Source organism: Arvicanthis niloticus, chromosome 9, assembly GCF_011762505.2.
Source record: "Arvicanthis niloticus isolate mArvNil1 chromosome 9, mArvNil1.pat.X, whole genome shotgun sequence".
Taxonomy (NCBI): Eukaryota; Metazoa; Chordata; class Mammalia; order Rodentia; family Muridae; genus Arvicanthis; species Arvicanthis niloticus.
Window position 1 is genome coordinate 13,028,072 of NC_047666.1, and position 12,882 is coordinate 13,040,953.

The following is a 12,882-nucleotide window of genomic DNA, read 5'->3' on the forward strand; positions in this document are numbered from 1 at the left end:
ATCCCAGCACTCTTACGGTTAAGAGAGGAGGATGCTAAGCTAGAGGCCAGATGAGGCTACACACCAGTAACCTGTCTCTAAAATTAAAAAAGGAGAAAAGGGGGTGGGGGTGGGGAGAAAAAAACCAAAGGAACCAAGTCCAAGAGAGCTGCTGTGATCAGCCGCCTGCTTCCTGCTGCCGCGCCAGCGTGCCCAAGGCCTCAAACCCTCCAGGTTACTGCTCAGTGACTGAGCTCCACAGAAGTCATTTCCACCCAATTCCTCTGCCAGTCAGCCCCTGCCTCGGGCTCCCCATTGGCCTGGCCTGGCCGAGACCTGCTCAAGCTGCAATGCTGCAAGCAGCGCTTTCTAGCTCCTCCACTTCTCTGCCTTCTGCGGGGTGGGGTGGGGGCACCACAGTCCCAAGTCACCCACTGTCAGCCTTTTGGGTAGGCACAATAACCTATCATTTTTAGCCAGCTATTTTGTCACTTAGAGACAAATACACCCCAAATGACATACCACCCACAAACTGACAGGAGGACAAGATGGTACCCACAGCTGACAGACTACAGACAGAGTGTATAAGGTTAAGAAGGAAAACGAAACTCTAACAAGCCTAAATGAGACATATGAAACAAGAGCCTGGTTTAAAAACAGGAGGGTATTTAATCCACCCCCAAAGTCCCACGAGGAGATGAAGGGAACTACAGGAAACCACTACCTATGACAGAAGAGCACTGCTGACTTCATGTTTACTCTTAGAGTCTCAAGACCTGATGTTTCCATGAACTATCTGTTCTTGCAGCAATTCAAGTAAGGCGTCCATCTGTAAGAGTTCCGCCTGCTCATGCTGAGAGGGAAGGGGCGTCGACCACAGTGTGCTGCAGAGAACAGCCCGAGACAGACACTGCAGGACACCAGGCAGACAGGCTCCTTCATGCTGATGCAGCCAGAATCTGTAAGAACTGGGCTGGGGCGGGAATCCTGCAGTCAGTCCATGTTCAGCCACAGCTTCAGTATTTATCTACCATCTTCAGCCATAGCCCTTGGGAGCAAAGCCCAGACAAGGCAGTCAAGCCCCCTGCTGGTTGGTTTCATCATTATCCCGCCTCTTCCAAATCTGTCAGAAATGGAAAGTGATCTCTTCAGTCAGTCATTAACTATTCTGCGCAGACAATAGACAGCACGACACCAATACACGTGCCCAATACACGCGCCACGTCTCAAACACAAGCCGCACCTTCCACAGCAGTCCTTTTCAGTCCATTCTCATTTCCCGCCCACCCTCAACTTTTCTTCCATCCTTCTTCAGATTTATTATTCAATGTGTATGAGTGTTTCACCTGCATGTATGTATGTGTCTGCCATGCGCATGCACACTGCACAAAGGTCAGAAGACAGCTTTGGCCCTCCCAGAACTGGAATACAGATCCCTGCTAAGCTTACAAGGCCACAAACACTTCTTGGCTCACTTGTTGACTGACAGGCTTCCATACTTTTCCTCTATGAAAGTCTGACTGCCTTCTGGAGCCACATAATCTGATCCCCTTACACTCAAAGCACCAGGGCCTGCAAGCAAGACTACAGCAGCTCCACTTCCTGCGCGGCCCACACCCACCTGAATGTACGCCTCAGACAGCGTGATCATCTGCGGCAGAATGTCCGTCACCTGGAGGTCTTGTAATTCATACCACTTGCCAGTCCCCTGCACGAAGCATAAAGCTGGGTTAACTGCGCTCCAAAACCAGAGGTGTAAAGCAGATCACAGCCAAGAGTCGGAAACATCAGAAAGGCCTCTAAATATCAACAAGAGTCACGAGGATGCGTAGACCCTGGCTAGACCTGATTCAACGAGCAGTTCAGGCATCCTCAGTTCCTGTGGAGGAGTCTTTGAAGTACAATGAAGTCCCAAACATTTTGCTTTCCTTTCTGTCCTTTCTCTGAGTTTGTATGAAAGGGTTCCTCACATAACCCAGTCTAGCATCAGATTTTCTCTTTAGCCAAGGAGAGCCTTGAACTTCTGATTCTCCTGCTTCTACCTCGGGAGTGCAAGCATTGTAAGTGTGGTCACCATACCCAGTTTTTTACGTGGTGTTTGCAATCAAGCCTAAGGTTTTGTGCACACTGGATTTGAGCTAAAGCCCCAGACCCATTTCTACCCTTCTGAAAAGGAATTTAGGTGCCACTTAAGAGGAAAAAGAGAAGCCGGGCGGTGGTGGCGCACACCTTTAATCCCAGCACTTGGGAGGCAGAGGCAGGTGGATTTCTGAGTTTGAGGCCAGCCTGGTCTACAGAGTGAGTTCCAGGATAGCCGGGACTACACAGAGAAACCCTGTCTCGAAAAACCAAAAAAACAACAAAAAACAAAACAAAACAAAACAAAACAAAAAAACCTAAAGAACCTAAAAGTAGACATTCTCCTCAGCCCCATACCCTCATCCCAGAGAAAGCAACAACAAAGAATGAAGTGAAGGCATCTTGGTGGACACTGCCCATCACCTACAGTGTTTCCCCTGGTCTGCACACCAGTGATGCCAACACAGCCAAACTACCTCACAGCATGCTGCATGAGCAAGCCTGGGAAAGGTTTCTGGACTAATGCTGACACATAGCAGACATCTAACAAATGAAAACGCTGGGATGATAGATTACAGATGTTGCATATATTACAGATACTCTGAAATTCAAAATATAGGGACAACAGATAAAGTGTAGGCCCACATAAGCAAGTCCCTTTCTGGTTCTAAGATTAGTTAAGAACACAGGCTTTGAGGTCAAGTATCTAACCACAAATCTCAATGTTACTGGCTTCAGGTAAGTCCTCAAACACTAAGCCTAGTGTTTCCTTATATGTGAGAACTACACTTTAAGGACAGTAAATCATTAGTCCTAGAGACATTAACCAAGTTACACCGACCTACACTAAATCCTGTGTTTGTAAATCTATCCTGTGTATGCTTTTGTTTTCAGCTTAGATACACTCTTACGATGTTTTAGCTCAGCTAGGCATGGTAGTAATGCCTGTGATCCTAGTACCTAGAAGGCTGAGGGCGGAACTGTGTCAAGTTCTCAGCCAGCCTGGTCTGCAACATGAGAGCTTGTCTCAAAAACAATGACAGCCAAAAGCAAGAGTCTCTAAACCAAAGCTTCTCAATGTTAATGTCAAACACATCAAAGGGTCTTGTTAAATAATGAAGTGTCCCAAGGGGGTGGGACTGTGCCATTTTAAGTAGCCCCGAGATGGTACCACTGTTGCTGGGCTGAGCCCACTCTGGAGGGGCTCTGACTCTGAATAGAGGCTCTCAACCCTGGCTGGGTATCAGAATCTCCAGGAGAACTTCAAAACACCTAACACTTTATTATACATCCACATAATCTAAAGCAGAGTCTCCCAATTAACTAGCATCACTGTCAGGATTTAAGTAAGGATGTAACAGCACTGTAGGGTCTGTAGCTGCATCCCTAGCCTCTACTCCAGTTGAAAACCAATGTCTACTGTAACTGTGCTGGGGCAGGACCAGCAATCAGGACTTCAGAAAGCTTCAACGAATATCTAAGGCATTGCCTCTAGATCAAACAGAGCTCTGAAGCCAGGCTCCAAAAAAGGCAAGCAAACTCAAGGTCACCACAGGAACACCTATTCTGCAGCTCTGTGCATGCCAGTCAGCGGCCACTCACATGATGAAGCACATGGATCCTGTAGGAGCCCTCAGAAGGCTTGCCATCATGCACAATGTTGGCAATGAGATCATAGGTGGTGTTCTTGTGGACTGCTTGGACTTCTTCAGATAAGTATTCTCTCAGATCCACATTTCTGGAAATAAAAGTAAATAAGTAAATCAGACCATGGCTGTGAAGTTAGAGAAATGTCCCATACAAACGAACAAATGAACCACAGAGTTATTGACTGTTGCTTTAGGGTCCTAGCTCTGGGAAGGTTTGCAGTGCCAAAAGAGTTCCAATAAGTTGAGTTTACATTTCTCAACAGTGACTGCTTCTATCAGGAAAACACCCCTTAGAATCATGTCTAGGAGCCAAAATGCAGGGTCTCTGCTCACCTGGGTCTGAACGGAAAGCTTGGCTGTCACATGACAGCTGTGAATTTAAGCAGGTTACACAAGGAATGTGACTCCACTGTCTGCCCTGGGAGTAATGAGCTGAGACAGCAGGGGTTTGACCACCAGCCTACCTGGGAGTCCACCTTGAAGCTCCAGGATTTAGGCAGCACCCATCCTTTGCCCTTAGGCACCCTACAGGAAGAAGACTGACCACATGCTATGCCATCAGTGTAACTACCTACTCTGAAAACTAGGCAAACCATCAGCCTTTTTATTTTCAAGGACCTTACTTCTTTTATTTTTTTTTTTCAGTGAAGTCAAAGGCAAAATCATTACAAGTAACAGAGCTCACCCAGGTAGCAGAGGTATGAAATGGGAGTTTATTCAAGGCTTCTAGACTAGGAAACCAGCACTGAAGAAAAAATGGGTCCAGAGAGCTAGCTGCCCTCTGTTCCTGTGTGTACATACAGATAGACGTGAATGCCTGCATAGATGAGATTAACACACAGTGTCTCCCTCAGTTTCTCTCTCCCTTATTTTTTATGCAAAGTCCCTCAACACCACCTTTTGCTTTTCAAGGGCACAAGAAACACATGCGGTATACAAACACATGCTGACAAAGATGAACTCATATACATAAAGTGATGTATACTTTCTGGACCCATTTTTTTCTTCAGTGCTGGTTTCCTAGTCTAGACACCTTGAATAAACTCCATTTTGTGCCTCTGTTACTTATATGATCTGTGTCACTTGTAATGATGTTAAAATAAACTTCAGCCCGACATTTAATTCCTCAGGAGGAAGAGGCAGGAGAATCTTCTCCATGAGTTCAAAGTCAGCCTGGCCTACATATCAAGATCCAGAAAAACTATGTATAGACTCTGTCTCAATAAAGGTTTTTTTTTTTTTTTTTTTTAAATTAAAAAACAATTAGGGAAATGAATCAATTGATAAAGTGTTCACCACGCAAGCCTGGTGACCTGAGTTTGATCCACACAGTAGAAGAAGAAAAATAAATCCTGTAAGTTGTCCTCAGTTTTCCAAATATGTACCAAAGCTCACAAACATCCATGCAGGTGTGAGTGCAAACCCATAAACAAAATAAATAAAATGTAGTGATTCCTTTAATAAAGAAGTCGTTGAGTCCTATTCTAAGAATAGACCTCCTGTATTCTAACTTCTCTGGAGCAAGCTTTCAAAAGGGCAAGCTACTCAAGTCACAACTCCCAGATGCACAAATGCACAAACAGGGAAGAAGATAAACACACTCCAGGCCCACAAAGAAAAGCTAGCAGGGTAAGAAGTTCCAGCAGCTACTGAACACAAGCACCACCTGCAGCGGCCCCCTTGGAGCTGAAGCACTCTTCCCTCTCAGGAGCACTGGTGATGGTGGTAACTCACAAGAGACTAGCTCTGACATACATCCTGACTGATGGGATTTGAAAGACAGTGCTTCTGGAGTCCCACTAAAGAGAACAGACAGGTGGCTTCTGTGTTCCTTTCTTTGTTCTACCTGTCATGCAAACAGGATGGTGGCAAAGAACAGGAAACAGGTGTGAGGGAAAAGAGGAGTTGAAGAGATGGCTCAGAGGTTAAGAGCACTGGCTGTTCTTGCAGAGGACCCAGGTTCATTTCTCTACACCTATATGGTTCACAACCTTCTGCAACTCCAGTTCCAGAAGACTTAATGCCCTCTTCTGACCTCCATGGGCTCTACATGCACACAGTAAACAGACATTCATAAATGGGCTGGAGAGATGGTTCAGCCGTTAAGAGCACTGGCTGTTCCTCCAGTGGTCCTGAGTTCAATTCCCAGCAACCACATGGTGGCTCACAACCATCTGTAATGGGATCTGATGCCCTCTTCTGGTGTGTCTGAAGACAGCAACAATGTACTTAAATAAATAAATAAATAAATCTTTAAAAAAAAAAAAAGACATTCATACACATAAATTTAAAAAATTGTATAATATTCTTTTAAAAAAGAAAAGTCTTTTGTATTCCTCACTAAGGAATCTACATGGCAGCTGCCACACACTTATAATCCAAGATTGAGGAGGCTGAGCCACAGATTCACAGGTTCAGCAAAGACCAGGCCTGAGTTTTATAACAAGATCCTGTCTCCAAATTTTAGGAAAAAAAAATAAGATAAAATTCAGATGAATCTCAGCAATATAGAGGTTTGGGGCAAGTGAGAGGAAATGGGAGGAAAAGAGTCCAAGAGGGAAGCACCTGTCCACTGTTGCCCCAAACTGTGTTACACAGACCACAATGTACACTTGCCTGTCACTAGAAAGCTGACCGCATCTCAGCCATTTCTGACCTGAGCATCATATGCTTGTGCAAAGCCTCCTCTCTGCAATCTGCCTTGGACACTGCCCTTCGTCCAACCTCAGCACCCACATGCTGACACACACTCGTTGTCAGACTGCCATGAGGTTTCCCCACATTCTCAGAACTTCTTCAGATCATGTAAACACTGTCTCCTGGAGCTGGAGAGATGGCTCAGCAGTTAGAGTAACTAGCTGCTCTCCCAGAATATGACTGATTCCTGGAACCCACAAGGGGTTCACAAGTGTCTACAACTACAGTTACAGGGAATTTAATGCCCTCATCTAGTCTTTGTGGGTACCAGGCATGCATTTGATACAGACATAAATGCATACAAAATATCTATACACATACAAAATTTTAAATTTAATTAAAAAATTAAAACATTGGTTCTTCAGAACTGAAAACCAATGGTCTATCCTAGTGAGGTCTTTCTGAATTAGAAGGCAGCCAATAAAACCATCTGGTATCCTTCTGGCTCCTTCAAAACAGTCATGAGAACTCAACTGCAGGGTAAATTAAAAAGTCCCATATTAAAATTTGCAATTTATGACAGTGTGCTGTCACATGCTTGCAGTTACAGAACTTGGGAGAGAGGAGGCGGGAGAATCAAAGGTCCAAAGTCATCTTAGGTTACAGTGACTTCAAAGTCACTGTGGGCTACATGAGACTGAATCTCAAATAAGCAAATACATAAATAAGTGGCTGGATCTAGGGAAGCATCCACCTTTAGGGACACGGAAATATGTGCGTCCTTCTAGCAAGCCCCTCATGTCTGTGACGTAGGAAGCTGTTTCTTGTAATCCCCAACCAAGTTAGTCCAAAAGAAACAACATGGAAGGATGTCCAAAATCCTGGCCACATGTGGCAGCTACAGATTGGGGAGGCTGAGGCAGGAGTTGCAGGAGTTCAAGGACAGCCTGGGATACCTAAAACCCTGTCTCAAAAAGAAAAGGGTAGGGGACCCCACCACAGTGAAGCAGGGCGATACACACGTGATCGGGAAGTTGACAATTGTTGGGTTCTTCTCCACAAAGAAGTTGTTCTTAGTAAATCTCTTGATACAAAAGATTAGATACGGAGGCAGCTTGGTGAGTTGGAATCGCTTCAGGAAGTTCTCCTTGTAAGTCTTGTATTCCTACAAAGACAATTTGATGACATCAGAGCCAGCATTCAGGAGATACTTACTAGAACAGGCACCAGCACTCAGGAGGTACCGGAATGGGGGCTAGACCTTTGTCCTGGTTTTTAAACATAACTCTGCATCACACATAGACTTCAAAAGACACCCAGTTTCAGAAATCACAAAAGAGGCTAAGATTAGCAGTGTGGCAAACACTAAGTAAGATACCTCAACAATAGGCTGTGTCAGCCAGTATATGATCATACTGCTGCAACTAGTATCACAGTTGTGTGGGCTCAGGCAAACGCAAAGTCTGTTAAAGGCTGAATCTCCACCATACAGATATTACTTTACTCAAAATGGAGAACAATGCCTTGACTCAGCAGCAGTGAAGTACCCTCAGTATTCCAAAGGAGGTGGCTGTCAACGTCTCACAGCCTCCTATGTTACAGACCTGGCTTGGGGTGTAGCTCTATGGAAAACCTGTGCTCAGCACACAGGAGGCACTGATGTATCTATCGCAAGCCAAGCGCACATCTGAGAAAAAAATCTCCAGGCTTGTGTAAGCAGACTAGTGGGTCACATGTCTTATAAGTTCACTCTGCATAGCCCAAGGAAAAAGGGCAGGGCCAGGGCACCTGCCTAGGCCAAGGGGTGTAAAGCTGGTGAACACTGAGGTGCTGTGCTTTTCCTTTTATGTGTATGGGTATTGTGTCTGTCTGTGAACCATGTGTGCCCACAGATGCCAGAAGAGGGAGCCAGCTCCCCTAAACTGGAGTTACAGACAGTCGTGGGAGCTAGAAACTGAACGTAGGTTCTTCTAAGAACAACACTCTTAATCCCGGAGGCATCTTTCCAGCACTGTGAATAGTTTTTCTTAATACAAATTTTTATCCTTGTCTGGGGATGTAACCCAGTAGACTACTTACCTAGCATACGAGAGGCCAAGGCTCACGTTTAGTTAAGAGACAGGGAGGAAAGACTCATTACCAGAGAGAACCACCAGACAGGCTTCCCTCTGAACTGAGTTTGAAGGGATAAAAACACACCTCTCCAGAGATCCACAAGTTGCCCAAGAAAATAGAAAATATTTTCATTTTAGGGTGTGTGTGTGCGCACACCAGGTGTTAGAGAGAGAGGGAGAGAGAGAGAGAGAGAGAGAGAGAGAGAGGGAGAGAGACAGAGACAGAGACAGAGACAGAGAGAGAGACAGAAATGTTGGGTGAATGTGAGCATGCATATGCTACAATTCACATCTGAGGCCAGAAGACAACTGTCAGGAGTCTGCTCTTCCCTTCCACTGTGGGCTGCAGGCACTGAACGAGGGTCTCCAGGCTTACATGGTAAGTGCTTTTAGCTGCCGAGCCATCTCACTAACACCCAAGAGAACACTGATTAAAAATTAGAATCTGCCTACTTCAAAACCATCTGGACAATGACCTTACAAGACAGCAAAAGAGACTCCCTTCTGACTCGGCTACTGAGGGACTACAGGTTGCTTCCCTTCCAAACAGCAGTCATTAGAAGAAGGGTGTCTAGAAAATGGAGAAACGTTTACCAAGGAAGGGGTCTGGGCTTCCTCTAAAACATCAGTAAAATAAAACAGCGACTTGGCAAGAAAAGCAAGGGTACAGCATCTACACTGCCCTCCAGCTCAGGAGAGAGAAACACCACTGCAAAAGGGTGACCGAGAGCACAGGGTCCCCACTCCACCCCAGGAGACAACTTCCCAACAGACCAGGGTCATTATTCCCAGTACTGCCCCAACAATCTGGTCCTTATGGGTAAGGACCCATATTAGAAACAAAAAACAAGAGCAAAATAGACAAATCAAAAATAATTGTCGGAGCTGGAAATGGTGGCCCACACTTGTAAGCCAGCACTTGGGTGTTGGAAGGCAAATCAGGAGTTAAAGGCTCGTTCTACACAGTAAGTTCTAAGCTAACCTGGCTAGATAAGACCTTAACTCAAAAAACAAAACAGAATAAAAATAATAATTTTTAAAAGATGAGATTTCTGTATTTAGTTTCCAAACGTCTACCTTTCCCACCTTTCTCTACAGTCCTCAGAGGCAGGCATGAGCCATGTGAGAAGGAGCTCTACAGTTAAGAGTTAAACACCAGGGGCTGGGAGGCTTGAGTAAGTATAAGCAATGTGGGCGCTGGGGAGCACCTCGTCTGGAGAGCACCTCGTCTGGGGAACACCTCGTCTGGAGAGCGCCTGCCTTGAGTCTGCTTCCAAGGCCCTGCTGTTAACACTGTGGGGAGGAGGATAAAGAGCAGGCCAGGACAGCTACCTTCTCTGTGATGCCGTTGAACTTGGCCAGGATGTTGAAGAGTGGCACCTGGGGGATGATGAGCTGCTCCTTCTCGTCCTTGTAGAGCGGGGCAGTGGGAAGGTCGAGCGTCAGGTACATGAACGTGGACTCCACCATCGTCTCCTGGTACTCGTCGTTATGGAGCAGCTGCTCTTTCTCTTCTGCTGGCTAGAGATGAGTGACAAGAGGAAAGAGGAGCGTCATCAAGGAGCTCACCCACAGAGGACATGGTGTCCTGTGTGGGAGACGTACTCACATCTTCAACCAGCCTCAGACAATGTTCATTCAAAAACTGATGGCACATGTGTTTATGTGTGTGGTCATGAAACTAGAAAGGGGTTTGTCAAACAGGAGGAGGATAATCGGGCTATCAGGAAGAGGGCATTGGGAAGGGGACGGTAATAGAAGAGGGGATTGATTAGTAATTAGAACTAAGTATAGTGACACGTGTTTACAAACGACAGTCAAACCCATTACTTTATAGACTAATTTTTAAAGAAAAATTTGCTATCCACCTTCTGAGAGGTTTTATTTATATGCCAGACTATTTTAGAAGTTCTCAGATTACATAAGAAGCTCTGCTGAACCTTCTGGAAAACTTACCAGTAGCACTCAGTGGTCAGACCACTTTAGCCAACAGACTACCAACCACTAACTCTGAAGTTACAGCACATTACCACAATAAGGCCAGAACTGTGAGTGCTTTGTGTAACTTCCTTGTGGGGTGCTTTCCCACCCCGAGGTAGCCTATATCAGGCTCTGTTCTAGACACTCACCAGGTCAGGATGAGGAAGCTTTTTGGTGAAAATTCTCATTGATCCCTGGAAAACATCATTCACAATAGCTGTGCAAGGAAAAAGAAAAATACGAAGTCTGTGAGGCCAGAAAGCAAGTCAAGAACACTTTCCCAACTTCTAAGTTTCTGGTGTAAACAAGAATCTCCTGGTATAAGACTCAAGCTCTCTCTAAGCATAGAAGCTTCACTTTATACCAGCTACCACCGTGGCGATGGTATAATTATCTGAGTAATTACAGAAGCCCTCCTCCACAGGACACTCTTCAACCATCAGGCTGCGTCACGAAAAATGGGAAATGTGCATTTGAAATGAATGAGTGACTTACACAGCTTAAACATATACACATGCACAGGTGGAGGGAAGGATGGAGGAAGAGAGGGAGGGGAGGAGAGAGAGAGACAGAGACAGACAGGAGAGTGAGAGCGAGCATGAGGGCTGAAGAGCTGGCCCAGCAGCTGAGAGCACTTGTTGCTCTTACAGAAAGAACCCAGGTTTGATTCCCAGCACCCACATGGTGGCTCACAATCACCCATAACTCTAGTTCCAGGATCTCCAATGCCATCTTTCAACCTCAGAGAGCATCAGGCACACACATGAAACACACAGCAAAAAGCAGGCAAACTATTCATACACATAAAATACTTAATATTTTCTAAAACTATCGATCAGTCAAAACTGAGCACAGAACTGGGTGTGGTGGCTCACACCTATAATCCCAGCACTTGGGAAGAGGAAGCAGGAAGATCAGGAGTTCAAAAGCAACTTCAGTCACATGAGACTCAAAACAAAAAACAAACTAAACTATGAAAAATGGGCAGAGGGAAATGGTTTGATCAATCCAGAGCTTTCCATCAAGCACGAAGACCTGCTTTTGAACCCCAGCACTCACATGTTAAAAAGTTGGATAAGGCAGTCTTCACCTCTGGAACTCCACAGTACGTACACACACACACACACACACACAGTGAAAAGTAGTTCAACCAAGAAATTTCTTATAATCACTTAATGCCTTTGAAGGGAGACAATATGGAACCCACACAGGACACAAGAGACGTGACTAACACAACACTATAAACAAAAACCCAAAGCTCACGGGCTCTTAGAATCCCAGTGAGGCACAAGTTAGAGACCTGAGAGAATGAACATGGATCACCTCACAGACAGGGCAGAACCATCTAGATTTCTAAGGCATAATTATATCCATTTCTAAACTGTAAAAAAAAAAAAAAAAAAATCTTTTGACCAATGGGTGGTGGTACTTGTCTTCAATCCCAGCACTTGGGAGGCAGAGGCAGGTGATCTGTGTGAGTTCAAGGCTAGCCTGGTGGTCCAAGCCAGTTCCAGGACTAGACAGAAACACTGTTTCAAAAAAACAAAAACAAGCCGCTGGAGAGATAGCTCAGCCAGAGCACTGACTGCTCTTCCAGAGGTCATGAGTTCAATTCCCAGCAACTACATGATGGCTCACAACCATGAGATTCTGGGACACAGGTGTACATGCAGATAGAACCCTCACACCACCACCACATCAACATGCGCTTTCCTGAGGCTTGCGCCAGCCACCCTGGTCTCTAGGGCTCTGGCACCACACACGTGTGGAGAACATAAGCTCATGCAGGCACACTGAGTCAATAAAACTTTAATCTAAGCAGGGGAGGACTATTAATGGAGCAGAGTGCTATTTCAATAAATGCACACAGAGTGCAACCAGGACCAGCTAAGGCTACCTGGCATAGCCATCTCTGAACATTTATCATTCCCTTGTGCTCAAAACAAAATCCTACCAGCTGCACTGAAGTATCCAGTCAGTAGCTGTCAACCACTGGTACTCTACTGTGTCAGAGAACCCTGCGAGCTCATCTTCCTGCTAACTCCTCTATCTGAGCCCATCTAGCCTCGGGCCTCTGGTAACCAGGATTCTACTCTCAGCTGCTGGAAGATCACTTCTGGAGCGATAACACCATCATGACTTGTCTGGCTTACTTCACTTAACACAGTATCTTCCAGGAATTTCTGCTTAAAATTCACTGGGCCAGGCAAGGTGGTGTATATTTGTAATCTCCATATTTGAGAGGCTGGATCAGGAAATTCCAAGCCAGTCTAGGCTGTGCAGCAAGACTGTATTTCAAAGACAAAAAAAAAAAAAAAAGAAAGAAAGAAAGAAAGAAAGAAAGAAAGAAAGAAAAAGATAAAACAACAACAAAACAAACTAGGAAAAAATAGGCTAAGAATATAACCATATTCTAACAAATGACAGAGCAAGGTCTATTCAGG

General features: G+C 45.2%; 1 protein-coding gene across 1 annotated transcript in view; it reads right to left on the bottom strand.

Moving 5' to 3' along the window:
- Positions 1 to 628: 628 nt before the first annotated feature.
- The window catches only part of Usp39 (ubiquitin specific peptidase 39), a 29,201-nt gene continuing 16,947 nt past the window's right edge, over positions 629 to 12,882 (bottom strand). The window contains exons 8-13 of the mRNA XM_034512244.2: positions 10,588 to 10,655; positions 9,791 to 9,979; positions 7,367 to 7,509; positions 3,661 to 3,796; positions 1,601 to 1,687; positions 629 to 1,102 (exon numbers count right to left, since the gene is read on the bottom strand). Coding sequence (XP_034368135.1) covers positions 1,055 to 1,102; positions 1,601 to 1,687; positions 3,661 to 3,796; positions 7,367 to 7,509; positions 9,791 to 9,979; positions 10,588 to 10,655 — 671 coding nt within the window. The 3' untranslated portion in view covers positions 629 to 1,054. The remainder of the gene's footprint in view (positions 1,103 to 1,600; positions 1,688 to 3,660; positions 3,797 to 7,366; positions 7,510 to 9,790; positions 9,980 to 10,587; positions 10,656 to 12,882) is intronic.